General features: G+C 34.6%; 1 protein-coding gene across 3 annotated transcripts in view; it reads left to right on the top strand.

The window, feature by feature from the left end:
- The window catches only part of SLIT2 (slit guidance ligand 2), a 379,714-nt gene that overhangs the window by 243,345 nt on the left and 108,893 nt on the right, over positions 1-27,476 (top strand). For 2 of the 3 annotated variants that reach the window (XM_059923271.1, XM_059923270.1), the window contains exons 6-9: positions 6,222-6,293; positions 11,890-11,961; positions 14,538-14,701; positions 16,702-16,840. In XM_059923271.1, the coding sequence (XP_059779254.1) occupies positions 6,222-6,293; positions 11,890-11,961; positions 14,538-14,701; positions 16,702-16,840 (447 nt within the window). The remainder of the gene's footprint in view (positions 1-6,221; positions 6,294-11,889; positions 11,962-14,537; positions 14,702-16,701; positions 16,841-27,476) is intronic. The other variant, XM_059923272.1, reaches the window with a different exon arrangement.

Below are 27,476 nucleotides of genomic sequence, written 5' to 3'. Positions count from 1 at the left end.
GAGTTTTGATCTCTAGTTTATATTCTCATTAGATAGTTTTAACATTGCAGCCAGATTTGTTTTCATAAAGCATTGTTTTTCATCCCATCACTACCTGGTTCAAAATCATGCAGCTTATTAAAAACAAAAACAAAAACATTTTGCTATAGGCATTATGGCAAAGCCATGGGGATTTAGCAGAGTATTGTCTACAGTAGTTCTGCAGGGTCTGTAGGAATATAGGCTCTTCCCTGAGAGAGCAGCGATTTTTATCGAATGGCATGCCATCTAGTCTCTTTAGATATTCTGACTAGTCCCAACATTCTGACACCCATGCAGGCTCCCAGCCCCCCTCCCCCCGAATCTGCACACAAGTTCTTCGCTCACATCAGAATGGCCCCTCTCTTGCAGACATTTACTGTGAACATTGTAGAACCTCTGCTCACAAGTGTTCTTTGAACCAGTCTCCTCCATAGGGAATGCCCACTTTTATTTCTGTCTTACTGGATTCTATCCATCTTTTAGGGATGACGGGATTTTTTTTTTCTCTTCCTCACACGATTATTTTCACCTAGGGTAATCTCTTCCTTTTCAGAAATTCTGTAACATTCTTCGTCTACTGGCTTCTTCCTTGAAACTTGGCCATTAGAAATACAGCTGAAACCTCCATTCGCAGAATGAATAGCTCCTGAATCTCTTTTCCTAGCCACCTGTGTATCTAATGAAGGCTTCAGCAATACATAGATTTAAATTTGAATCAAGGTTTCACTAAATATTTACTACCTATTTTGCATAATTTATTGAACTTCTGTGAGCCTCATTTTCTTATCTATAAAATCAGAATAATGATAATACCTACCTTTTCAAGTAATTGTGAGAAATAATGAGACGGGTATATCTACAGACCTTGCCATTTGCTATGCATTCAATAAATGCTAGCAATCATCATTGTCAGTTTCAATTTCTACCTCCCTTGATTAGTCTACTTAGACTTACCAGAACATGAAGGTCAACTTAGTTGTCTTTCCTCCAGTGTCTATTACCATCTCTGTTAGAACTACCTTTAGCTTCCTTCTAATAAATTATCAAATGAATATAACTTTATACCACAGCTTATTCCAATAAAAAGTGAGATTCTTTATTCCTGTGAGAAAAACAAAATGTTATTGAAACATTGCAAAAGGGTTAAATTCTCAAATAACATAAATTATTTTGGGTTCCTAAGAAGAGTCCTTTCCTTGGTTATTTTCTTCATTAATGTCCAGGCTAACACAGATGTGCTTTTATGCCGAGGTAAATGATATGGTTGCTGATACCTCTCTCCAGGATGTTCACTGATATGGATTAATTTAAATTTTTCTTATGCCCTCTATGTATTATAATTTAAATCTTGAACTGCTTCTTAAACAATCATTATTAGCATAAGATTTGTATATTTAGGCACTCATATTCACCTGAATTTTATACACACAGGGAAGAAATAGAACAGATCCTGCCCATATCCTTACCAGCACTTTTTTTTCTTTTTCTCCCATTATATTTATGTTTTTATCAGGTTGCTTTTAAAATAGTGAAATGTTGTTATTCCCTCATATTGACTTTGATGTGTTTTAAGTCAGGTAGATTCTTGGAGTTTGTCATCTTACAGTGGTGAGATAAATATGAATGACACTTCTATTTCTCATACCTAAAAAACCCTGGAAAAGTTGAGCATAGTCATAATAATTTTGTTGAGACATTGAGAAACTCTGCCTGGCTTAGAAATTATTAAAGAATTTTTATGTTCACTATTGTTTCAGAGTTAAGTATATTTTATGGTGTTCTAATTTTTACAAAAAGAAAATTAGTAATAAGATTTTATTACTTGGACACTGCACTGAAATATGAATTTTCTATGAGTAAGGACAAAACCAACTAAAGTTAATGCAGGAAAGTATGTTTTGTATGTGTAATTCAAACAGTATGGTATCTAGATTTTTAAAAATGAAAACAGGAAATCCTGAAAAAGACTTACTTAAAAGTAACAGAATGGGGAGGGGATATGGGGATATATGTATACATATAGCTGATTCACTTTGTTATACAGCAGAAACTAACACAACATTGCAAAGAAATTATACTCCAATAAAGATGTTAAAAAAAAAAGTAACAGAATGCAGTGTCTCCAGTTATATTTCAGGATACCAAGTAAGCAAATGTTCAACCGTTTTTGTCATTTAATTACCTCTTTTTAAAAATTTATACTTAGCAACGTTATATATTGTCTCTCATACTGAGAATTAATCAAAATCTGAAACTAGGCTAAATTATTTTTAGTCTTAAAGACAATCAGATCAGCTTTAGAAATTTTATGTGAGTGAGGCACAGAGTGATCTCTCTTAATAAAAACATACTGCATTCTCTAAGACTAAATTTACCAGTGCTAGGAAAAAATAAAAGAGGCAGTCTAGAGTTTTTCTAGAGCATCAGAAGAGGAGCACTTACCACTGAAAAGAGAATCATAGAATGTTAATGCTGAGAGAAATCTTAAAGAGAATATATTTTCTAACAACATTATTTTCCTGAAATTAAAGATAAAGCAGTTGCTTCAAGTCACACTCTTACAAACTAGGACAGTGGAGGATCAGAGAGGATGGATGTGTCGGAATTTGAACAGAAACAGAGAGGAGGACTGGGGGTAGGAAATGAGGAGAAGACACAGCAGTGTGGGCAAGAACATGTAGGCTAAAAGTCTGAAAGAAACCACCAGTGGTACTCTCCATACCGTTCTTTCTCCTGGGAAAATAAGAAAAACACATATATATGGAATCTAAGGGAAAAAAAAAAAAAGGTCATGAAGAACCTAGGGGTAAGACGGGAATAAAGACACAGGCCTACTAGAGAATGGACTTGAGGATATGGGGAGGGGGAAGGGTAAGGTGGGACAAAGTGAGAGAGTGGCATGGACATATATACACTACCAAACGTAAAATAGATAGCTAGTGGGAAGCAGCCGCATAGCACAGGGAGATCAGCTGGGTGTTTTGTGACCACCTAGAGGGGTGGGATAGGGAGGGCGGGAGGGAGGGAGATGCAAGAGGGAAGAGATATGGGAACATATGTATATGTATAACTGATTCACTTTGTTATAAAGCAGAAACTAACACACCATTGTAAAGCAATTATACTCCAATAAAGATGTTAAAAAAAAAAAAAAAAAAGAAAGAAAAGCACTAGCTTGCTTCCCCCTGGGAAGTAGCTCCTGTGTCAGGAAAGGGTCCTCAGGCCGTCTCTGATGCACCTATTGCTTTTATCATGTAAAGATCAACAAATTTACCGTATGTCTGGGTAAATAGCTGTAACATTGCTTTTTGGAGAAGTGAAAAAATTTTCCTCTTACTAATTCCTTAATTCGGAACAATCTTACGGCACAATTTATAATCACATCTAAACATGTCACTAAACTCTTGGCTGAACAGATCCTTTCCTGTTTACAGAAAGCAGAAGTGCCCAGGGTTTGAGAGGTGGTAGAGAAGGAAGTGAGTAGCATGAGAGGAAACAAGGTGAAGAAAATTAGTCCAGAAACTCTGAAATAAATTACACTTTTGGATAGTTTTGACACTGTTTATCTTGAACCCTATGCAGACAAATAGAGGTTTGTGCAGAGAGATTTTCTCATGAGCAGTCATGCGGGTACAACACTTTCCATAAACATACCTTTGAATACTACAAAATCTACCCACTGATGAAAAACATTATTTACTTTGATTTTCATTGTCCTTTCAAATGAGTAATGTTTTCACAAAATACCTTCCTTCTCAGAAGATATTTGAACTGAGATATGATGGCATTCAGGAAACTTTTAGGGACGACTGTGGTCCTATGAGAGCTGAATATTCTTAATGGTTTAGTGCCAATAAGGGCTTAGATTTCTGTTAAGAATCAGAAGAAGCATATAACCATGAGCAACGTTAAAGAGGGGTGAAATTAGAAAAGTTTCCAGCAGCGTCTCAACTTCTAGTGGTATACAGAAAGTAATCTGTCTTTCAGTACTTGTAGGACAAGATTTGCTTGAGTGGTTTCTGGCAAACTAGGGCTTCCCCTTTGTGTATAGTATGCATGATTTAAAAGAAGCTGTGTCAGCACTGATTTATACATTGACAGCTAAGGATAATAAGATATGGGCAAACATACAGCTCACCCTTTTACAGATTAACCTGGAGACTGCATTAGGCAAATTTGATAGCATTAAAAGATTTTGCCAATTTGTCTGGAAACAATTTCTCTTTTGTAGTGTGTCAAGGGTAACACTTCATGCCATTGTGCTAATTTAAATGGCTTTGATAAATTGTTCAAGAGGTTAGAGAATAGTAGTGTAGATATATATTTAGCACTTTAAAATTAAGAAAAGGCTATTAACTTAATTGTTAAATGAATTTAATCTGTAAAAATCAAAAGTGCTCAAGAATGTTAAGTGTTTTCTTGGAACTGCAGCAACCATATTACATCATGAGTCTTTAAAAAGTCTTCTTAGAAAATAAAATTATACCTCTGCATACTTCCTAATAAGCAGAAATGCTTTCAGCTGTTACAGTAGCATGAGTGGTAGCTGTTGTTTGGGGAAAGCGTTAGTTTATACAAGCAATAAAATTGTATCTTCTCGAGGGCTCACGTTTTTTATATTGCACATCTTAGATCGCACCATTTGCATGGCATCAAGGTAGCCTCCTATATGATTATGTCCCCCAGAGACCTTCTTAAAAATGAGATGTATATTTCATGAGACATTCTCTATGTAAATAATTTCTAAAGTAAGGACTTTGAAAAGGCCCCTCTGAAAGTCACTGGTTTAAATCACTGCACCTTTATTCAGTCCTCTTGTGAGAGAAACAGCTATTGCAACATTTCCCATAAAAACAGACCTCAGATTTGAATTAGCCCTTTTGGTGAATTCTGCACTTGAAACAAGGACAAGATTCATTTGTATTAGGATCATAGTCTTACCCTGTACGTGTACCTCCCTTCCCAATGCATGTAGAGCTGCCAACTCACCTGACTATTTCATTAAACATTTTGTTTCTATCTCAAGTGAAGCATTAAAATACTTTTTCTTTACAGGAATAATAATATCGCTAAGCATCAAGCTACTAGATTTAAATAAAAACTGCTTATTTGTTAAACGAAAAGGAGAGTGCTGTGGGATTTAGTACTTAGTTGTCCGTTTCAACCAAGTAAATTCCTTAGTATGAAGAAGGAAATTTTAATTCCCCAGACAAGCAGCAGGAAAAAGCAAACAAGTTTGGAGCAGCCATTTTTTTTCAATCTTTGAATTTTAGCAAATGAGTACTTAAACTTCTGGAGAACATTCATTTATTTGAATTGTGTATTATTTAGAACGAACTGATACAGCTTTTAAATGTTTGACTGTAGAGATGTGTGGTGTTTTAACAATCTTGCTGCTATATGTGTTTCATAGTGTTTTGGGCTGAAATTAGCATCTTTGAGAAAAGCAAATTTTTAAAAATTTCTTAATACTTTTAAAAAACTTGTTTTCCGGAGAGTGGTGTAATTTGGGAAGTTACTTAACTGAAAAGTCTAATATTTACTGTGCTGAGAATTCGCATTTAATGATAACAATGCAAGTTATGCATATAGTGAAGCTTAATATAAAACAACTGGTAGCTTTGTAAAGTGTATGCCTAGTTGGGAATAGCAAGGAGATAGATGGGACCTCAGTTCTCTTTCCTGATTTGGAGTTCTTGAAAGAAAACTTCTTTTAAAAGAAGAAAACCTAAAAGTAGTCGTGCTCTTTCTTGCCAAGGATAGTGAAATTAACATGCAGCTGGGCGTCTCTGATAAATGGATTCTGTTAGGTCACTGAGGGGGTGTATGTGACATTAAGTGATTTACAGTCCTTTACCTTAATGAAATTGTTTCAGCAAGATGACGCTGAAAGCTCTTAATGGATAGCTTTTCTTGATGTAATGAAATTGCATTCCTATGGCATTTAATATAAGGCGCAGTTATTATTTACTGGAGCTTTCCAGGGGCTGCTATTTGCACACACAGTTCAGAACAAAAAGAGGTTTCAGTGGCGGCACCGAGGCCAGGATGGCTTGTGACATTCTTAAGCAGATGAGTGTATCTGTGAGAGCATTTCAGTTAGTGCAGCCAAGGCTTCAGAGACCCTTCAGGAGACTTCCTTTCACCTAACCCTGCCAGTGTCCAGTCTCTTACATATATTCTTCTAATCTATTTAACAGGCAACTGGATTACAACCAGATCAGCTGTATTGAAGATGGGGCATTTAGGGCTCTCCGGGACCTGGAGGTGCTGTAAGTACCGCTTATTTCTTACTCTTTTAACGGGAGCTTTGTGTCTGGGGAGTGCTAATGTGGATGCTTATCTGTTAGCTTGAAACCTTGTGTCAAAATGGTTTCCCAAAGAGAGTCCTTAAATAACTCACAGCGAATACAGAGAAGAGTTGAAATGTGTGTGTGCAAAACCTTGCATAGCATATCTATATGCTTAGGTAAAATTGTCTGATTTAAGAAGGACACTCAAATGTTCACACGTATTGTCTTTTAAGTGTTTCTCCTTATGATAAAATAGTCTCATACACAGGATTTGTGAGAATTCCCAGAATTGCTATATATTAAGATAACATCAGTTGCATAGGAAAAATTACAACAAAAAATAACCCTTAATAGCTGATATGTTGGTATGTTTTAGTTGCTGTGCAATGGAAAGACATTTTCTCATTTTAAAATGTCATTTTAACTAGATAACTTACCATCTCTGTAAGGTTACTTTGAAATGTACTGTCTAAATTTAATAAGCCGCCCACTAGGTCCATTTTAAAGTCTTCACTACTGACTTTGTAAAGCACTACACACAGATTTGAATTATAATTGGTATTTTCTGTCTTTCCTTGCTGTACAGACATGGCTGACAAAATTGGTTAGAGGTAACTGAGTAATCTCTACAGACCTTTGACACTGTAAAATAATTTTAATGGCATTGTTAATTATAATGAAAAATAATTTTAATGAAAACTAGAGTTACTAAAGCTGCTTAAGCTGCCTATACATTTCTGAAAAATTTCCCCAAAGATTCACCTTTCTAACTTTTTAAGTATACTTACAGATTTCTCCGCCCAATAAAATATATTTCTATGCTATAATTCTCCCCTGACTCAGTTTGTTCAGAAATCTGAAACTGAATTAAATGTGAAGAGGTTTTGAATTTTCAGTCCATGTGTTAAAAGTTATCCAGAAATTATGAAATCCTCCTGAGAAAAAGATCCCATTGCTTTATAAATTGAGTTTGAAGAGCAGAATGTAATTCTGAAAAAAGTTGATTGTTTCAACTAGAATGGCTTATTTTTCCAATATTTTCTATATGATTCTGGTTTTAATTGCAAGTAAATGAATCGAATTTCTCGGTGTGTCATGTGCTGCTAAGTTATTAATTATTTTTAAAGAATTATGTAAGAATGAGTTGATTGAGGTAAATTGCTCTGAGAGTATATACAGTTCTCTAACCACTTGAGAGATCACCTTTGTTTCTGTTGATAACAATCTAACTTATTCTAAAGGAAAAAAAAATCAGAGTGCTTGTCGTATACATTGTAGTTATAAGGCCACTTTTAAAATTGTGTTCCAGAGCCATTTTTAATATAGGAAGCTCACTAATGCTATTTCAGAGTGAGAATAATTGGGATACAACTATGATTTCATGATAGTGGTCTGACGTCAAAACCATAGTCAGTGTCACTAAACTTTCTATGTGAGGAGACTACCACAAGTGTTATTTAGTTGAACAGAGCAGATCAAGTCAAAGAATTTGTTATTAAGTCAGTGCACCTAACTAAGAATATGAATGATACCAAACATTTAATTAAAAATTTGCTAAATGTTTTGAATGAATTAAATCCCATAAAGTACTTTATTATTAAGTAAAAGAACTTAAATACTTATTAGATATAGAATAACTAATATATGTTTAATATACTGAGGATATATTGAGTGCTCCATATATATTGAGAGAGAGAGAGAGAGAGGAAGAGAGAGAAAGTTCCTGCTATGTGTCAAGCTCTGTGCTAGGCATTGAAAACACTTTACCCACAAATACAATAACTATTCATTTGCCTTTTTTGTTCTAAACTAGTATCATTGTTTTTAGAAGCAGGAAATTCAAGAAAACACAGTCACCTCCTATATTTTATCAGGTTAGCAACATATCTAAAAGGTGACTTTTGCAAGACCCACTATCATGAAACACACCCAAGTGTGATAAACATCTCATGGTTCATGGAATTAAAATCAAAATCTAAAATGTTGGGAACTCTTTTGAGGACCTTAATAGATAGGCCTCAAAGAGTATCTAATGGACAGAGTTTGTTTGCTAAAGAAAAGGATTAAAATTAGCACAATACAAGAAAATGTGAATTTTTTTCAAAATAATTTTAATATTTTATATTAAAGATAAAGTCAAGCAGACATTCTTTTAATATATATTAATTTTTTAAATGCTCATAATTTATGCAGCCTTTAGAGAAATTAATTAATGAAGAATTTAAGGCTAAATTGGCTAGAGCGCTGGAAAGACTGAATTTGTTAAGCCATAATCTCTTGTCAAGTAAATCAAAGGTTCACCCATTATAAATATCTGGTCTGGGGCTTTTTTAATATAGAGTTACCATTTTTTATATAGAATTACAGAAAGAAATTTACCTGTTTTGCTTATTTTTATCATCCATGACTCTTTAAGATGTATCTTTTTATTATGAGGAAATAATGAAAGAGCATTAATTTGCACATCACCTTAAATTTTGGATTTCTAATGTTTTAGATTTTTAAAAATTTTGATTCCGTGAATCATGTGTGAATGTATGAATATACTAAGGCCAAACAGGAGAAGATGGGGGTAATCATACTGAGCCATTGATGGAAATTTGTTAGATTAAAATATATATTAAGGGAGAGAATGAATAAAGTTCAAGAAGGAAAAGCCAAGGTAGATGAAAGCAAGGAGGCAGTTTATCGCTTGCATGTAAAACGAACTGACTTTTTGTGGAATTCTCATTGATAGGATTTAGAATTAACTTTATTTTCTTAAGAAGATGCTGTCTCAAAAACAGCATTGGAAACTAAATGTAGATCAATATTTTCTTTTTCTTTGGACACTAGATTCAGAAATGCAATACATCGCTTGAGTTGCCAGTTTTATATGGTTTATTTTTCTTTTCTATAGAATGGACACAATTGAATTGAATTGAAACATTGTGGTTCAAATCCATTCAATATCAGACTTTCTGCCAAATCCTATGCTTAGCACTAGGGAATAAGAAAGAATAAGTCAAGATCTAAGTCCTAGAGGGCCTACATGATTACCAAGACTAACATTTCTTATTTACACACCAGGATGTCCTTTGTACAAGAATATATTCTCATTACCTAGAGAAAATCTTGAGGTTGAACATAGGAATAGACTTCCATGCAGGAAAAAGTATTCACAAATAAAGAAGTACAGCATATAACTTCACATTGTTTCATAATAGGAATTGATCATGGCCATAACACATACATGTCATCCTACCTAATCAACAATTATATTTATTGTTAATTTCAAAATAACTTAATTTCATTGGTTCCACATATTGTTCAGTTATCAGGTATTAATATCAATATTGCTTTGCCAGCATCAATACTGAATAAAAATAATGAGATGATTTATTTTTTTAGTTGCATTAAACAAATTAACATTTTGAGAAAAGTCTTCAAATTGATAGCCACTGGCTTCGACATGCAATGATAACTCTTTTGTGTGGAATTATAAGAAACTTTAGTTCAAAATTAACGCATGTCTGCCTAGTGTGAATTGCTTTAAAAAAAAAAAGTTGTCCCCAAAATCACATTTCAGTATGCTGTGTACTCTGAAGATTTAAGCCATATAAAATCAGCATAAATTTTGAGGGTAGGAAAAGGGGTCATTTAAAGCAAATCCCTTTGAGAAGTGAAACCTTTTAGTTCAGACATCAGGGTATGTTTTAATGGTGCTTGAAAAAAAATTCTCATTTCCCTCGAGTACAGGAAAATACTAGAGGCTTTCAGATAACATGAGCCGACCAATTCAGTGCTTTATAGATCCTTCATTCAGTGGGGTTTTTTTCTATATGACTTAGTTCAGATCATTTGCATTAGTTCTTATATCATTCAATACATTGCTAAACTGGATAGTAAAGAGAGTCAGTGCATGTTCTAGATCCGTAGCTGCCGTGCCCTGCTTTACTGAGATATAAGTAAATCCCTCTACCCCTGAACACCCCATATCCCACCATTGATAACCATAGCCACCAGCTGGCCTAAAGTGGCTCCAATGTACCTTGCTTAGCCCAAACAGACGTGGCCGTGGACTCTGAAATATTTGAGTTAGTTGGCAGTATTTAAAAATTAAGAAGATTGATCTAAAAACTTCCATTTTTAGTTTCTCTTGAGAAAATCAGATTGTTTGGCAGCTTTCCATTACAGCCAAGCAGCAGTCCATCAGAGCTGAGTATTAGTCGCTACAAGAGAGAATATCATCACTATCACCAAGGTCCTCTTTGTCCCCAGGGATCGGTCTGCTCTTCCCCGTCTCTCTTCCCCATTTTATTTCTTTACAAGCAGCCTGTTTCTCTCATGTATGTTTCCTGCATGGCCTCTGTAGGCAAGTGAATGTGCAACCTCTGATTCAGACCCTTCTCGAATATCAAACAAACATCATCCACCTGTACCAAGATCCATCTTTCCTGCCTTCTCCAACAACTGCCCTGTTTAGTCATCACCCTACTGTACCTTCTGTATACTGGAGTCATTTGTCATCTCCACACTCTGCTCACCCATTCCTGGGATAACTGTCTTTTTCACTGTCTTGTCACAATCAGACTTCTCCAAATGGAGACAAAAAGATATCTCTCTTCTAAATCTTACTAACTCTTAAGTTTTTGTAATTTGTGTAATTCATCTCCGCAGTTGGGCTGTATGCTATTTTAGGACAAGATTTACGCCTGACTTATTTTTAGAAATTCCATGTTGCCATAAAAATAAGAGCCATTCAGGACATATTTGATGAATGAGTGAGTAGTAGTCGTAGTAGAAATAGTAGTAATAATACAACTAACAATGCTTGTGTTAGAGGGAAATTAGGAAAAATTTGAACCAAGTAAGAATTATACTTATGTTCACCATATCTCCCTTGACCACCCATCTTCTTGACCCTAGCTTCAAGAAACCATGATCACTACACAGCACTAAACAAAGAACAGGATATGTGGCTGCAACTAAAAACCGCTAGAATATATTAAGCTTTTACTATATTGCTACAGCATGTCACTTCTTTCCTACTCAATGCAAGTACCAAATATAGATATTGTTTTTCCTACTCAAATTTCAACAGCGGCTGCTGTCCACAGTAAAGAACAATTAACAGGACTCTGTTCCAGGACCTGAAAGTACTGATTCTGTGCCATTGCTATGAGATTTCAATTGGAGAATTCAAATGGGTTCATTTACTCATGGACTCTAATTATACATAATACCCTTAAAGGAAATATACATGTTCAATTTTTCCAACTGTGACTATTTCACGTTCATTTCTTAACCAGTATCGTAAATCGACATGTATGTACACAGTGCATAAAGCTACATGGTCAAAGATACTATGACTCAAGTCACAAATTAGTAATAAATATTTGATGAATGCATAGTAATATGTTGAAGTATGAAATTTATTTATCGTCTTGTGTATAATAAAGTTCACTCTTGATGCCATCTTTACCAGGGAATCGTTCTGCATAAACATAATCACAAGAGGTTTTTTCTGTGTTAACATATGGAGTGATCAATAAGTTTTCATATCTAAAATTTCTAACCTTTTTTTATTCTACAGCACTCTCAACAATAACAACATTACTAGACTTTCTGTGGCAAGTTTCAACCATATGCCTAAACTTAGGACTTTGTAAGTAGCCACAATATATATATAAAGTCAATTTAATCAATTAATGATTCCCCTTAAGTACTGTTTTTAGTAAGTAAAGAATATGACCACTAGATCATCATGGGGTAGACAAGGGAAACACCACTTTTTAAAAAGTTCTGGATATGATATTTGAATAAATGAACTATTATTCTGAAAACTTGAAAGCTTCCTTTTAAATGATGTGTGTTATGGGAAGTTTGGAGGAGGGAGAAAAACATTTACTTTGAGCTCTTGTGGAGATCACATTTCATTAAGAAATGGAAGACTCCTTGATTGGCTGTCAGAAATGATAAATGGTAAATCTTTATGATTTTATTACTGTATGGAAAGCAATCCTAATAAAGCTAAACTGGCTCTCCAACAGTCTTTGTGACGTAAAATTACAGCATCACCCTTTAGTGCTTCTATAATCAAGGTTGTGTCAGCATTTATATTTTAAAATATCTTTTCAGGAGTTACAGATGGACATTAAAATATTTCAGATGGATAAAAATGATTCTCTAATAAAAGTGTTTGATACAGCTATTTTTTTCTCTTAGAGGAAAGTTAATCCTCAAAGCCCAGGGTGGGATATTTAGTTACAGCATTTTCAGAGATAAATCGCATTTGAACTGGGTTTCAGAATCACCTTGACCTAAAAATATATATTATATACAACATGTGAGAAATGGTGAGAAACAAAACCAAGCATTGGACTTTTTGAAAAAATATGTGTTTTTAAGTAGAGTAAATATATTTTGATAGGGTTTTCAAAATATTTTTGTTTTACAATAGTTTATAACTGAAAACATTACATTTATTTTCTCTCTTTAATCAAAAGTCAGTTGAATTGCCACTTTTTAATGAATTAGATAATACCAATACTAATGTCACTTTTTCCTCACTAAAACTGAGCCCTTCACGGGATATAATTTCCTTGGAATATAATTTAGCAAAATAAAATCATTCTAAACTAAATGAATGAACAAAACTAAGTTTTGTTTTCTTGGGGCTATCAGATTGAGACTAACTGGCAAAATGAAGAGCCCAGGTCACTCAAACTATATTTAATGAAGTTGGTTTCTCATTAGTTTTAGCTAAGTTTTTAAAAACAAATTGGTCAAGCTTTCAATCTTTGAAAAACTAAAGCCACAAAGACTGTAAAAAGATCTATCATCTCCAGTTTTTACGTATAGTCAGTCTTATTTTCTTGTAGAAATCCACTACAGTTTGTCTTACTAATCAGGTTTTTAAATTTTTATATTCTTTTCTCATTTCAAATGTGTGCACATCTAATTGAATCGTCGTAATGTACTTGGTTTCCATGGAAATATTTAGAGAGCAATGATGTGGAATGTGCCTTGTGGCTTCCAAAAGATGCCACTTTGACCTCCAAGCCAACTTCACCAGAGGTCACCCAGCCTTCCCCAGAATGTACCTTTCTGTCCTGCGGCATGCTGTCTAGTTTGGAGGCAAGACAGTCTATTCCATACCTCCAGGCTCAAGGAGAATGTAAAACAGTCGTCTGACTTTAAATTCCCTTGCTTTGGTTGTTTCATTATTCTGTATTATCATTGCTACTTAAAAATTCCATTTTTATGGTCCAATTAGCTTTCTGGACTGAGTTCCATGTTTTAATATCCATTACTGTTATTGGGTTATAATCGAGCACATCAGCTAAAAAGGGCTAAAATGGTATTACCGTGGCATAGATGATTCTGGGAATGAAGCTTTGATTTATAGCTTTGGATGTCCTTTTCTTTCGTTTGAGAAAACATAAAAGCCAGTTTGAAGTCGTTTACCTAATTTAGTGGATACATTTGTCTGATATTTTATTAATGGAGAAGTGCTATTTACCACTTGGAAGGGAGCCATGATCAGGTGTGGATCCCAGAGGGGGCTGGCATAATTCCTTCACTCCCAGCCATTTATGTCTTTTAATTTCAGTTCCTGCTCTTTGAGGCTATGTCCCCAAGAGCCAAAAGCAGCTAATCCCTTTTACTGCGATTAAACAAAAAGAAGGAAATCAGAATAGGGATGTGAAAAGAAGTGGTTTATATTGAATTATTATTCTGTCGGGTTCAGCAAAAAATGAAAGTGACCTGCTAAAAAAGTTTTGCCAGCGGTTTCTACAGAGACTAATAATGACAAGACTAACTGGTATTTCAAACTGGGAGCCACAACATTTCTTAACATGCCTCCTACCCCTGCCTGAGCCCAGACCTCCCCATTCCTCCACCCCGCCCCCACTGGCTGCCAGTATGTTGGGACTGCAGAGCTATTTGCCTTGGACTTCTTTGTGTCTCTTTGTCCCTTTGAATAGACGTAGGCAAAAGATTTTCATGGTCATGTTCAAGCTTCTGTATACTTGCTTAGCTCAGAGGTAGATGAAGAGGGACTTGAGTCTGTGGTTATAAACCAGTTTAATTTCTAGGAAAATAATTAGATTGGCATTTATTAAGCTTTAACCTATTTATAGGTAGAGACGAAGTTATATGTTATTATGAATGAATTTTCCAAGTTTTGAAATGACTCTTCTCTGTTTTCTTGCTTTAAACTTCTTGGCTCTCATTTAGTCGACTCCATTCGAACAACCTGTATTGTGACTGCCACCTGGCCTGGCTCTCGGACTGGCTACGCCAAAGGCCTCGGGTGGGCCTCTACACTCAGTGTATGGGGCCATCCCACCTAAGGGGCCATAACGTAGCTGAGGTTCAAAAACGAGAATTTGTCTGCAGTGGTAAGGGAGAAAGAACCTTTCTGTTTTCATATTCCCGTATGCTATGATGTAAGGAACTGTGTAAGGTGCATGCTTCAGAGGTTTCACTGTTCCTCACTAATGTGCGGTTGTGCACTAATCACTCTGTGGAAATCCTCTGTGTTAGGGCTGATGTCATAGGCTCTAAGACATTCGTGCATGGTTGGCAATTACTGATTACTTTCACCTAAGTTATGATGAAGGACTTCTCAGTTTTCAGTCCAAGGGAAAGATAAGAAATTCCTAAATTACAGTTCTATTTGCTACTCATGATTTTCCCTTTAAGTAAGAATTTATTTCTATTTTGATGTTAACAATTGGAAAAATGACGAACTAATCTTGGATCCCGGCTGGGAAATTGAAAAAGTAACAGAACTGTAGTTGCAAAGTGACAAAATACTTTTCATGTGATGCAGTCCTACCTAAAAGAGATAAATGACTAACTTTAGTAACACAAATCTGTAAACAAAAGTAAGACACCGGTTATGTAAAATATCAATAGGTGACATTCAGTTAGTTCTTTCTATGTGCTTAAGCACCAGTCTAAGTATTTCACAAATATTTACCTCATTTTTACCTCCCTCATAACATCTGTCGAGAAATGTAACATTATATTAGAGTTTAAAATGCTGAGAAAAAGAAATGGTAAGTAACCTTGTCAAAGGTTATAGAGTTAAGTTCAAGGATCTCAACCTAGACAGTCTGATTCCCAATCCATATAAATTATTTCTGCTTCAGAAGTGTCTGTTCAAAATAACAATAAAACAAAAATTTAAAATATTTATAATGCATCATAAATAGCCGTTTCCTAAAGGAAGAGTGAGAAGACATACTAGTTCAGGATTCTATGTTATTGCTATCCTTTAGACCTTTTTATGTATTTTCTCATGCTTTTTGTAACCCAAACAAAATTTTCTTATAATGTCATGGAATGTGCTCAGTAGGTCTGATTGCTTTATAAAAAATTAAATAAGGAAATGACTAACAATTCGTTACTAACCACTTTTTTCTCTTTTCACTTTTTTCTTTCCTGTTTTCTAGATGAGGAAGAAGGCAAGTTCACGTTTCTTGTTTAGACTGAGACTATTTTTGTAAAGTGTGAGAACTTGTTGAGAGGGACCTGATTAGTAATTAGCCTTCAGCCTCTTCCCCGGGTATCACCACCACTCGGGCCCTTTCTCTGCAGGGCAGAGATGTCTGGCCCTGGTGCAGGGACAAACCCAGCGTTTGCAGATGCCTATTTGGTACAAAATGCCTGACAGTCTGTTGTTCACCATTTGAACAGTAAAATTTCAATATTGAGTAGTAAAATATATACCTCTGGGTAACTACTTAGCCTAAAATTTTAAGCCATACGAAGTCAAAAAAGGAATCATCTAGATTACAACTAACAGAATGACCTGATACAAGTTATTACAACTTCAAAAAAAGCAGTAATTTTGAACCTACCCAGAAATCAAACTTAGCATCATCTACTTCCCCCATACTTATTGGCACATGATTACTTATTTAGACAGTTATGTCTACCAAGAGGGAAGTTTTACTGTCTTCCTTTCCTTCTTTGAGTTAAAGTAAGTTAAGCTACTTAAATTCAATAAAGACCACGCTCTATCTAAGCTTATTAGAAATGAAATATAGATTAGTCTGAAGTTGCTGCTTTTTTTGGAACTCATAATAAATTTGAATAGAATTCTAGTTTCAAATCAGAATTTAACCTCTCTCACAAATCTTTCAAATTTTAAAAGTTATCATTTTTGTAATTAGTTTTAAAAATCTCATTTGCTTTATCGGTACTGACCCCAAAACATAAATGCATGCTTCCTAAAATATATTGTAGAAATATAGTATCATTTTATAATCAGGTATTTAGAGAAATGCATTTCTGTTTAATAACGTGCTTTGTTATTTGAGCTAAGTTTGTGTGTTTCACAATGATGAGATTCAGGAGGAGAAACTATAACTTCCGTTTGTTTCTTTTTCAGGTCACCAGTCATTTATGGCGCCGTCTTGCAGTGTTTTGCATTGTCCAGCTGCTTGTACCTGTAGCAACAATATTGTAGACTGCCGTGGGAAAGGTCTCACTGAGATCCCCACAAATCTGCCAGAGACTATCACGGAAATGTATGTTCCCTGAATTCCCTCATTCTCCCCCCCCCACCTCCCCAATAACCCAAGCCATGACTTTCTTTAGGAGATTCTGGGTTTATCAAAGACCAGTCTGATCCATTAGCTTAGACAAATGTTCCTTTCAGAATTGTATTGACCTTTACTCTGTTTAATTAAATATCTTGTTGAAGTGGCTAGGATTTTTCTTTCTTTTTTTTTTCAACACAGGTGGAATTAAAAGGAATGCATTTCAAGGAACAATAATACTTTCCTTTTTCTTCAGAAGGTGTTATTAGGCTCTTTAGGAAAAATAAGAGTATGAGTACCTCATTTATCCAATTGGTTCTGGAGATCTGCTTCTGCCCATTTCTAGCTTGGAGTGGTGGAAAATAAAAGAAAAACCCAGCTGGGGTAATAAATCATAGAAACAAGATAACTAGATGATGTCTGCCTTCTCAAGGCAACACGTTTTAAAACAGTTTCACTGTTTTGTTTGAACTGTTGTATAGTCCACCACAAAGGATAAAAAAGGCAATATTGTCAAGTCAAACTGTATAAGATTTTTAAATTAGTGAGCATTTTAGCTTATTTGAGCCAATGGCTACCTCCATCAAAAATTAAATTCTCTCAACAAAATATTTCATACCTATTTTGTATGCAGCTGCTGGATTCATTTCTGTGTCCTTGCCAAATATAAGTCATGTGGCTAAAACAAGGTCACAGAAGATGTAAAGTGGACTACTTTTACCATCTTGGGAAGTAAGCATTAGGAAAAATCTTTACCTTAATATCTATTAACTAAGAAAGCACCTCTTAACCACCCAGCCTGCCATATATTGTTTTAGAAGTTAATTCTAAATTTGAATTAAATAAATATTTTGGGACATATTTGGTTGAAATAATAGAATAGGACCAACTTCTTTTGATAGGCCTTCATAGTAGGCACCAAAAAACATTGTTATTTTCAAGAACTATTCATTATTTTTTTCGACTGTTAACTGCCCGAATTTATCTTATATGAGAATAATCTTAATTCATAAGACCCACTAACATTATTTTAAAGTATTTAATATGTGCTTAAAAGTGTACTTAGAGAGATGCAGTGCTTGACACAGACAAAGATTATATGTATGCACATAATAATATTATTCTCATCAAATTTTTAATTATGAAACACTACCTTGGCCATAAAAGACATTTGTATTTTTTAGCTGAACCTTGAAAGAAGAACAATATATGGCTTGGGAAGAGGCAAGAGACATTCTGCGAAAGAGAAACATTGGGGACAAAGGGCAGAGGTGGCAGTGAGCATTTTGTTTTAGGGATTGCACAGTTGAGCCTAATTAGAGTAAGAGGTGCATGTTGAGATCATGGAAAATAATGCTTCAAAAACGACATCTCCATCTAATTCTAAAGCCACAGATTACATAAGTCCTCTCATCTTAGAAGATGTAATATATGATGTAGTAGATAGTAGAAAGACATAGTAACTGTTCACACAGAGAAATAGTATATCCATCTCTCCAGGCACAAGCGTTTATTAAGTAAACACTTATTATTACATAAAGGCAGCATGAATTCTCCACAGATCTCCATCAAGTGACATGCAAGTTAAAAGCTATAAAATGAGGTACAAAGTAATACACATTGTTAGAGAGGAAAATATAAAGTTCAAGGTTTTTATTTTTTTCATTAATTTGTATTGGTGTATAGCTGCTTTACAATGTTGTGTTAGTTTCTGCTGTACAGCAAAGTGAATCAGTTATACGTATATATATATATCCACTCTTTTTTAGATTTCCTTCCCATTTAGGTCACCACAGATCATTGAGTAGGGTTCCCTGTGCTAAACAGTAGGTTCTCATTAGTTACCTATTTTATACATAATAGTGTATATATGTCAATCCCAATCTCCCACTTAGTCCCACCTCCCCTTTTCCCCCTTGGTAACCGTAAGTTTGTTCTCTACATCGGTGACTCTATTTCTGCTTTGCCTATCAAATTACCAATGGCATTTTTTACAGAATTAGAACAAAAAACTTTACAATTTTTATGGAAACACAAAAGACCCTGAATAGCCAAAGCAGTCTTGAGAAAGAAAAACAGAGCTGGAGATGTCTGGCTCCCTGACTTCAGACTATACTACAAAGCTACAGTAACCAAGACAGTATGGTACTGGCACAAAAACAGAACTATAGATCAATGGAACAGGATAGAAAGCCCAGAGATAAACCCATGCACCTATCGTCTCCTAACCTATGACAAAGGAGGCAAGAATATACAATGGAGAAAAGACGGTCTCTTCAATAGGTGGTGCTGGGAAAACTGGACAGCTACATGTAAAAGAATGAAATTAGAACACTCCCTAACACCAGACACAAAAATAAACTCAAAATGGATTAAAGACCTAAATCTAAGTTCAAGGTATTTATTACAGAGGGTGTAAAGTGGAGAACAGGTTACAGTAGTTAACTAGAGTCAGAAAGCTTTAGTTAGAACTTGAGGTCTACCTATCATTTACTAACTGTGAGACCATATGCAAGTTACTTATCCTCTATGGGATTATCTCCTCATCTGAACTAACTGTCATCAGTTTGTAGTGAAAGAATTAACACATGTAGAGCTTCATGTGCTTAGACGATAGTAATCATTGAATGATACCTCGATCTCAAGCCTTCATGTAGGAGGTAACGTGTGCGGTAGGCCTTGAAGGATAATTAGTGAATGGAACTGCAAAGATGAGAAAAGAGCTTTCAGAAGTAATGAACCTTATGAGCATAGGCAATAAGAATGGAAATCCAAGATACTGCCAAACAGAAACTCAATTTGATTGGTATTTGGTACCTGAGAGAGTTAAGGAAACAAAGTTGGAAAGGTAGGTTGGAGCTAATTCATGGAGGACTTTGATAAGGATCTAAATCTTTCTTTGGAATGCATTTGAACACAGGAGTTTGAATCTCTAAGAAGAATTAATCTGACACCTGTGCACCAGTGGTTTGGCAAAAGGAGAGAAAACCAGGCTTAAGGCTTCTTAGGAGACTATTATGTTGATCGAGGGGCGATGTCATGAGAGCAGGAGCTAGTAAGTAATAGTAGGAATGATGATGTGGGAGCAGTATGATAGCTAATACAAAAGCAGAATTAATAGGATTTGGCCTTTGATGAGATGAGAAAAAGGACTCAAAGATGATGCCAAAATTTCAAGTATGAGGGCTGGGGAGATGGTGGTTATGGCATTGTATATAAGAAGCTGAGGAGCAGGACCAAAACTAGGAAGGAAGATGATGGTGAGCAAAATTTGTGAGATACTGAAGTTCCAATAAGATATTTAGAGACACTAAAATAATACAGACTATACAGATAATTTGGAGCGAGACAGGATTTGAGGCAAAGATTTTGGAGTAATTAATATAAAAAAAAAATGAGTAGATTTTTAACGCCATCAAATGGCCAATGGAAAGGAGAAAAAGAGAAGAGAAACCCGAGGGAACTAAACAAAAACAGCAGAGGGCCACAATAGGTAAGGGAGGAAGGAGCTTCTAGGAAAAATGATCCTCAGAGTCAGATAACTCCGGGCGATGAACCAAGAGGAGATCTGAGAACAGGTCTTTGAATTTGACCAGCATATTGTTCTTGAAGGGTTCAAAATAGAGTGATAGGTAAGTAAGTCGCTCTTCAGAGTGTTAAGAAAGGTCAGAGGTGATGAATATTGGAGAGAGCAGATATGGAGTAGTTTGAAGAGTTTAGCTGAGAAAGGATTTTTTAAAGAAGACAATTGCAGTGATAAAGGACAGACGAGTTTATTTTAAGGTGCAGAAACCTGCAGTCATTAGAAAGTCAGAGAGGAAGAATAGGTTTAGAGAGACATGAGAGTGTGAGAGTTAGATAAGATATATGTGGAAGCAAGATTGTTCTGGGCCCAGGAGGGGATTGATCAAATCCTGATGATAGAAAAGGAGACAAAAATGCTGTTGCTGGTTGACAAAAGAGGAGTGAGTCGTAGACATAACAGACTGAAAGGAATATGAAACATTTCAAATGGTTTATCTCATGTAGTCTATTTTGTTTTTTGTAATAGAGCTTTTCTTACATTTTGTATGCTCTATAGATTTTGTATGATGGTGGAATTTAGTAGCATAAAAGTTAGACTAATTAATATGTCCCAATGAGTTTGTCTGTGTTGAGGTGGTGGTTTATCAGGTAAAGCTATAATAAATCCATAAGTAGAGATGAAAACATATGTGAAGCTCTAGGTGAATTTTACTTCTCTGATTATTATATTATCAGCTTTATCAGTAGAGCATCTGCTAATAAATCATATTGATCTTCAACTCCAACAAAATACACCCATTACCATTCATTATAGTGGCACAACTTACTAGCTTAGTGACTCACTTCTTTTATTACTCTTTTATTTTTTTATTAAAGAATCAGTAAGATTCATAAAATGTAGAAATAAAGTTAAGCAACATCTTTAAAAATTTTTATACATTCTATATTTTTAATACATGATGAACTGAACATTATAAACTCCCTTCATATTTTTCATATAATGTTTTAAAATTGGATTTTACCAGTAAATTATCAGTAGAATTTCTTTATTGCAAATTATCAGACATTTCATTCAGTAGTGTTGAGTTGACTTCCTACTGTTTAGTGTGTCTTTATTCCTGTAACTATCTCATATTGTGACAAAAAGAAAGTATGTATGTATGATACGTAGCAGTGATCAACTGCCTGTAAATCTGGGTAGAAAAACTTGCCTCACCCTTTCCTTTTATCTGATCTGTGCCTGCAACTATAACTTCACACTTGTGGTATTTGCTCAGATAATTATTTGTTAAGATATAGAAGGGAAATATTCCTTTAAAGTCAGAATTGAAATAATTGGAGAAGAAGGAATAGAAAAGAGACTAGCATTTATCTAATGCCTGCAGTGTTGGATACTATACACATATTGTAACATTTGATCTTCTCATTGACCTTTGATGGGTGTATTTGTGCAATTTAAATAAAATAGGAAAACTAATGCAGAGGCATATGTTAGATAAAGGTTGGTTTTATTTCTCCAAGAGGCCTCCTTATCCTGGTGATTTTACCATGGTCCAGGATCTGTCCTCCCATTTGCATACTAGGAATCTGATTTTGACTGCACTTAATTATTACATTTTGTAACTATATATACATATATGTATATATATATATATGTGTGTGTGTGTGTTTGTTCAATGTATATACACATATATATAACATGTATATGTTTTATATATATATGTGTGTGTGTGTGTGTGTGTATATATATATATTTGTGTTGTGTGTTTGTCTTCACTACTAAAGCAGCTCTATGAAGACAGGAACTGCTTCTGTTCTAATCACCACTGAACACCCAGCAACAAATCTAGTACCTGGCACAAATCTAGTACCTGAATGGATAATGTAAAAATTAAACATTTAAAGCAGATTTATCTCTGAAAGGTTGGAGTTATATCAAGCACGATTAAAAAAAAATCTGAAGGAGCAGTCCATTCTCTCCCTGTAGAAAAATGAAATGATGCTTTTTAAGCATAAAATCAATAAGAGAAGTTTTAATGAAAAAAATGTTATGAATAGAATGCTTAATGAAATGAGCTAAAATGGGCTAACTAAAAATTCCTTTGTTAAATTCCCTGTTTCCTGTCCTGGCTTGGATTCTACTCTCTACATGCATCTGAGAGCAACTTTTTTCTGCTCTAGGTTGACCAAGCCAGTATCTAATAGGTACCCTCCTTCTTTAGATATAATAATTAATTCAATCTTTTTACAGACGTCTTAGACATCTTTCTCTAAGGTCATATTTTCTCTGTAACAAAGCCTATGAACGTTTACCTCAAATCCCTCAAAAGTTGACAACTTCATTTTGCTATTTAAAAAAAGACCAGGCTCAAAAAATTTAAGAAATCTTGTAAAAAAAACAATTCTTCAATTGTGAAGTGACTAAACTGGCCTCAGTCTTAGATTTATTTGACTCCAAAGCCCGTGTTCCATCCTCCATCCAGCTGCAAAAGAAAGATAGATGTGGCTTAGCTTGTTGGGATATTATAAAAGGGATGATTGAAAAAAATCAAGAGAGGCAGATATCAGAAAAACAGGACACTTTAAGAAACTCACATGTGAAGGGAACATAGAAGGAGCATAGAGAAAGGCAAGGCATGAAGGTATAGAAATGTTTACAAAACTAAGAACTGTTTCGTATTACTTTATATCTACAACTGTTGTCTTCTTTCCTAGTCTCTATTAAGTAATTTCATATCTCCCTAGATTTTGTCTACATAGAAGTTATCACAGCTTAATTTGATATTCTGGTTAATGTCAAACTACCCTATTAGACTGCAAGCTTAATGAGGGCAGGATCATGTCTTTTTTCCTTGCCATTTTTGTCCCAAAACTTAGCACAGTGTGGGCGGGGAGAAGAACAGTACTGGGGTGGGGGGGGGGGTCTGGGACATACAATCAGGAGAGCCTCCAAGCCTCCATTCTTCATAGTAAAAGAAAATGTGACAAAGGAGTATGGACTAATGAAGATAGATGGGGGGAAATAGAATGTGTAATATCAAGTAAAATTAGGTTTAGAAGAAAGAAGTTGTTGCTGCCCTGGAATCTTTCCAGCACTTTGCTGCTTTGAACTCTGCTGGTTGGGTACCTTGTTTTCATACACATGGAATGCCTTAGGCAAGTCTATACAAGGCCTGACCCATGGCAACAAAATCATTAATAGCAAATTGATTCTCTGTATATCAAATCCTCAGAATTAATTTCTTAAATCTTGTCTTGAGGTGTAATACTTTGAATGTGGTGTGATAGATTGCTGTAAAGTAGACATTTAGTTCTCTTCAATCCAGGTATAGATTTTCTGTGGCATAGCACCTGTCCAAACCATTATACAGAAATTCCATAAATCACGGAGAACAGTTAGTAAAAACATAGGTTGAACAATTTAGTATGTCTTGTTCACTCTTAGGTCTTATTGCTTTTAATCTTGGTTGCATTTTTCAGGGCTCCAAAGCTGTGAGCCATACAATTATTCCTTTTATTTGTCTGAAAGAGGGTAAGGAAGTGTTCAAATTTCAGGAAAGTATGGTAGCAAAGTTCTTAGGCCGGGTCTTATGAGGGCTGTCTCTGTTTTCTAAGATGTATTGCAAATTTTCAGAAGTTATAGTATTTGTTTTGGATGTGCTATTCAAATAGGTAAAATGGAAAGGGAACTCACTTTGTTGTATAAACTTATTGGACTGCTTTTACTCTGCTAGTAGTAAAGAAGCCTGTTTCAAAGAGATTCACAATATTAGAGGTTGGATATGAAGTTAGGAGTACATTTTTTTTCCCTTTTGTTTCCTCTGGATCATTTGCATGCGTAATTATAAAGAAATGAAAGTAAGAATGATTCTTGAATGCCCTGATTACAAACTGCATTTATGATACTGAATATAATTTTAAAAATATATCTTTGTCTTCCATTTCTGTTTAGGCACTCTTCCTGTGTTTAACCCTTTTGCATGCTGTTTCTGCATTTGCCCCTTCCAAAATTTTGCATCCTTATTTCTATTAAATAATACTTGCCAAATTTTGAATCTGCATATTTCAAAGTTTCTGTTGGTAGGGATATGTAAATTAGATTTGATCAACGTGTTTTTAAATAGCCTATTCTATACTAGCTTATTAGGAAAGTTACAGGTACTCATGATATCAAGCGTGACTTTTTGACTATTTAACATGCACTCAGGAATGTCTCAGCTAATAGCACAGCTGTCATGCTGTGTAATTGGTTCATTTTCTTTTAATTATGCCCAAATTTTGAAAATAAATTTTAAAAATAAATATAACATACAGTTTGACTCATTTTTATAGCACATGTAAATTACCTTGACTTTACTATTTAGACAATATTGATAAAATATCTCTGAAGTTTTCATATCATGATTTCATCATAAGTTAGGAGCTTAGAAAAAGACATAATAATTTAGCTTCCTACAGAATGCAGAAAGCCAATTCATTGTTCAGTATACAAACTAAGATCACCACTGAGTTTCCTCACAACAAACATCTTACTTAATTCTTAGTCATCAGTAGCCATGCTTAGTGTAATCCCTACAGCAATTTTGATAGTTCCACAGCAAAATAGTATAAGATAAATTAGGTAAAATACACTTAAAACTAAACTAAACCTGTAGTTCCATAGACCATTATTGAGTTCACTAATAATCATTGGAGTGTTTTCATCTTTATTTTGGCAAAATTCTCAATTTTATATGCATATCTTGAACAATCTTTAATTCCTATTAAATGAAATAGTAGAATAATCATCTTTGTAAAGAGAATTCATTTTTATTAAGAGTGTGGGTTCATGAAAAGAATTATTTGCTCCTATTTCCCTCAATTTACTTCCTTTTTTCCAATTTTACTGAGGAATAATTGCCAAATACATTTGTATATATTTAAAGGGTACAACATGATGATTTGATATACTTATTCATTGTGAAATGATTACCAAGATCAAGATAATTAACACATTCATCACCTCAAATAGTTAACTCTTTTTTTGTGTGTGGTAAGAATGCTTAAGTTCTACTCTCCACAATTTTCAAGTATATAATATTTGAAATATATTATTAACTGTAGTCACTGTGCTGTACATTTGACCCTCAGAACTTATTCTTCTTATAACTAAAAATTTATACCTTTTGACCTTCATCTTCCCAGCCACCAGCCTCTGCGACCACTATTCTATTCTGTTTTTATGAAATCAGATTTTTTTTTTTTTTGGATTCTGCATGTAAATGATAACATACAGTATTTGTATTTACCTGTTTGGCTTATTTCACTTAGCATATGCCTTCCAGGTTCATCCATGTTGTCACAAATGACAGGATTTCCTTACTTTTATGGCTGTATAATATTCCATTGTATATATACCACAATTTCTTTATCCATTCATCTGTTGTAGGACATTTAGGTTGTTTCCATATCTTGACTATTGTGAATAAAGCTGCAGTAAACATGGAGTTTCAGATATCTCTTCAAGATAGTGATTTCAGTTCCTTCAGCTATAAACCCAGGAGTGGGACTGCTAGAGCATATGGTAGTTCAATATCAGTTTTATGGGAACCACATACTGTTTTCCATAATGGTTGTACCAATTTACATTCCTGCCAACAGTGTATAAAGAGTCCCTTTTCTCCACGTATTTGCCAGCATTTGTTATCTCTTATCTTTTTTGATAATAACCATCCTGATTGGTGTGAGGTGATATCTCATTGTGTTCTTCATTTGCATTTCTCTGATGATTAGTGATGTCAAGCACCTCTTCATGTACCTACTCCTGATTTGCATGTTTTCTTTGGAAAAATGTCTATTTAGTTCCTTTTTTCATTTATTATTTTGATGATGTGCTTTTTTGCTATTGAGTTGTATGAATTCTCTACATATTTAGGATATTAACCCTCTATCAGATATATGATTTGCAAATATTTTCTCCCATTCTCTTGGTTGCCTTTTCAATATATTGATTTTTTTCTTATTTGTACCTAATTTCACAAAAATTTATATCTACAGTGTGTATGTTATATATACGTATACACACACACCCTTTATATGCTCTGTTGTTGTTTGATCATTTCAGAAGAAAACCACAGTGCCTTTCATAAGAGAAACGTATAGAAGAATGAATCAAACTTTTGTAATATTAGTTAAGATGTGAAAATAAGTATGGTAAAATTATAAATAACTTGGTGAAAAAGAAATCTTAAAATGACTAGAGTGGTAAGGCAAAGCAGATGCTCCAACTGGTTTCTCTTAAAAATCCCAAGGAGTCTGAAGAACATTACTGCAGCAGAGAACGGCATGTGGAAAAGTAACATTTTTTTCATGTACATAGTCAACAAATATTTTTGAGTGCCTACTTTGCATCAGGCATTATGGATGAGAGGTCACAGTTCCAGCTTTCAAAATGTTTACAATGCAGAGAATTGAAGCTTTACACACACAGAAATTTTAAAAGCTATATGATAAGTAATAAAATACATATGCATGGAGAAATACATATGCACAGAGAAAGGAATATCTTGATTTCCCTGGGAGACTAAAAGAATCTTCGGGTATGAGGATGTGTTTTGCAGGCAGAGAAATTGTGGGCTTTCTAGACAGTGGAAAGAGCATGTGCGAAGTCCGAGAAAAGTGAAAGAGTCATGTGTCTTTGAGAAATTAAAACGGTTTTAGTTGTTAGAACATAAAGTACAAGCCTAATCTTGAAGAATCACTGTCCTGAAGTTAATAGGATACAAGGGGAAATTTTGAGCCGTGTAGTAGTATGATTTGATTTGTTAGTTAGAAAAATCACTCTAACATGGAGTAGAGAATCCACTTGTGATACAAACAGTTACATAAGGCATGATAAAGACAGGCTTAGCAGCAGAGAGTAGTGAGAAGTTATTCCAAGAAATGACCCAAGTGCTGTTGTGGCTGAATCACTAAAAACTTCTACAGGAAAGAAATGGAGACCCATCAGATGTAAATAAGACCTGTGTAGACTTTAACATAGAAATGAAGACAGCTGGGGCACAAAGTAGTATTCATTCTCAGGTGAATGAAATTGTCACTTTTTTAAAGAATTAAGTTA

This window comes from Balaenoptera ricei, chromosome 5 (genome assembly GCF_028023285.1).
Source record: "Balaenoptera ricei isolate mBalRic1 chromosome 5, mBalRic1.hap2, whole genome shotgun sequence".
Classification (NCBI taxonomy): Eukaryota; Metazoa; Chordata; class Mammalia; order Artiodactyla; family Balaenopteridae; genus Balaenoptera; species Balaenoptera ricei.
This window is presented reverse-complemented; position numbering and strand designations above follow the sequence as displayed.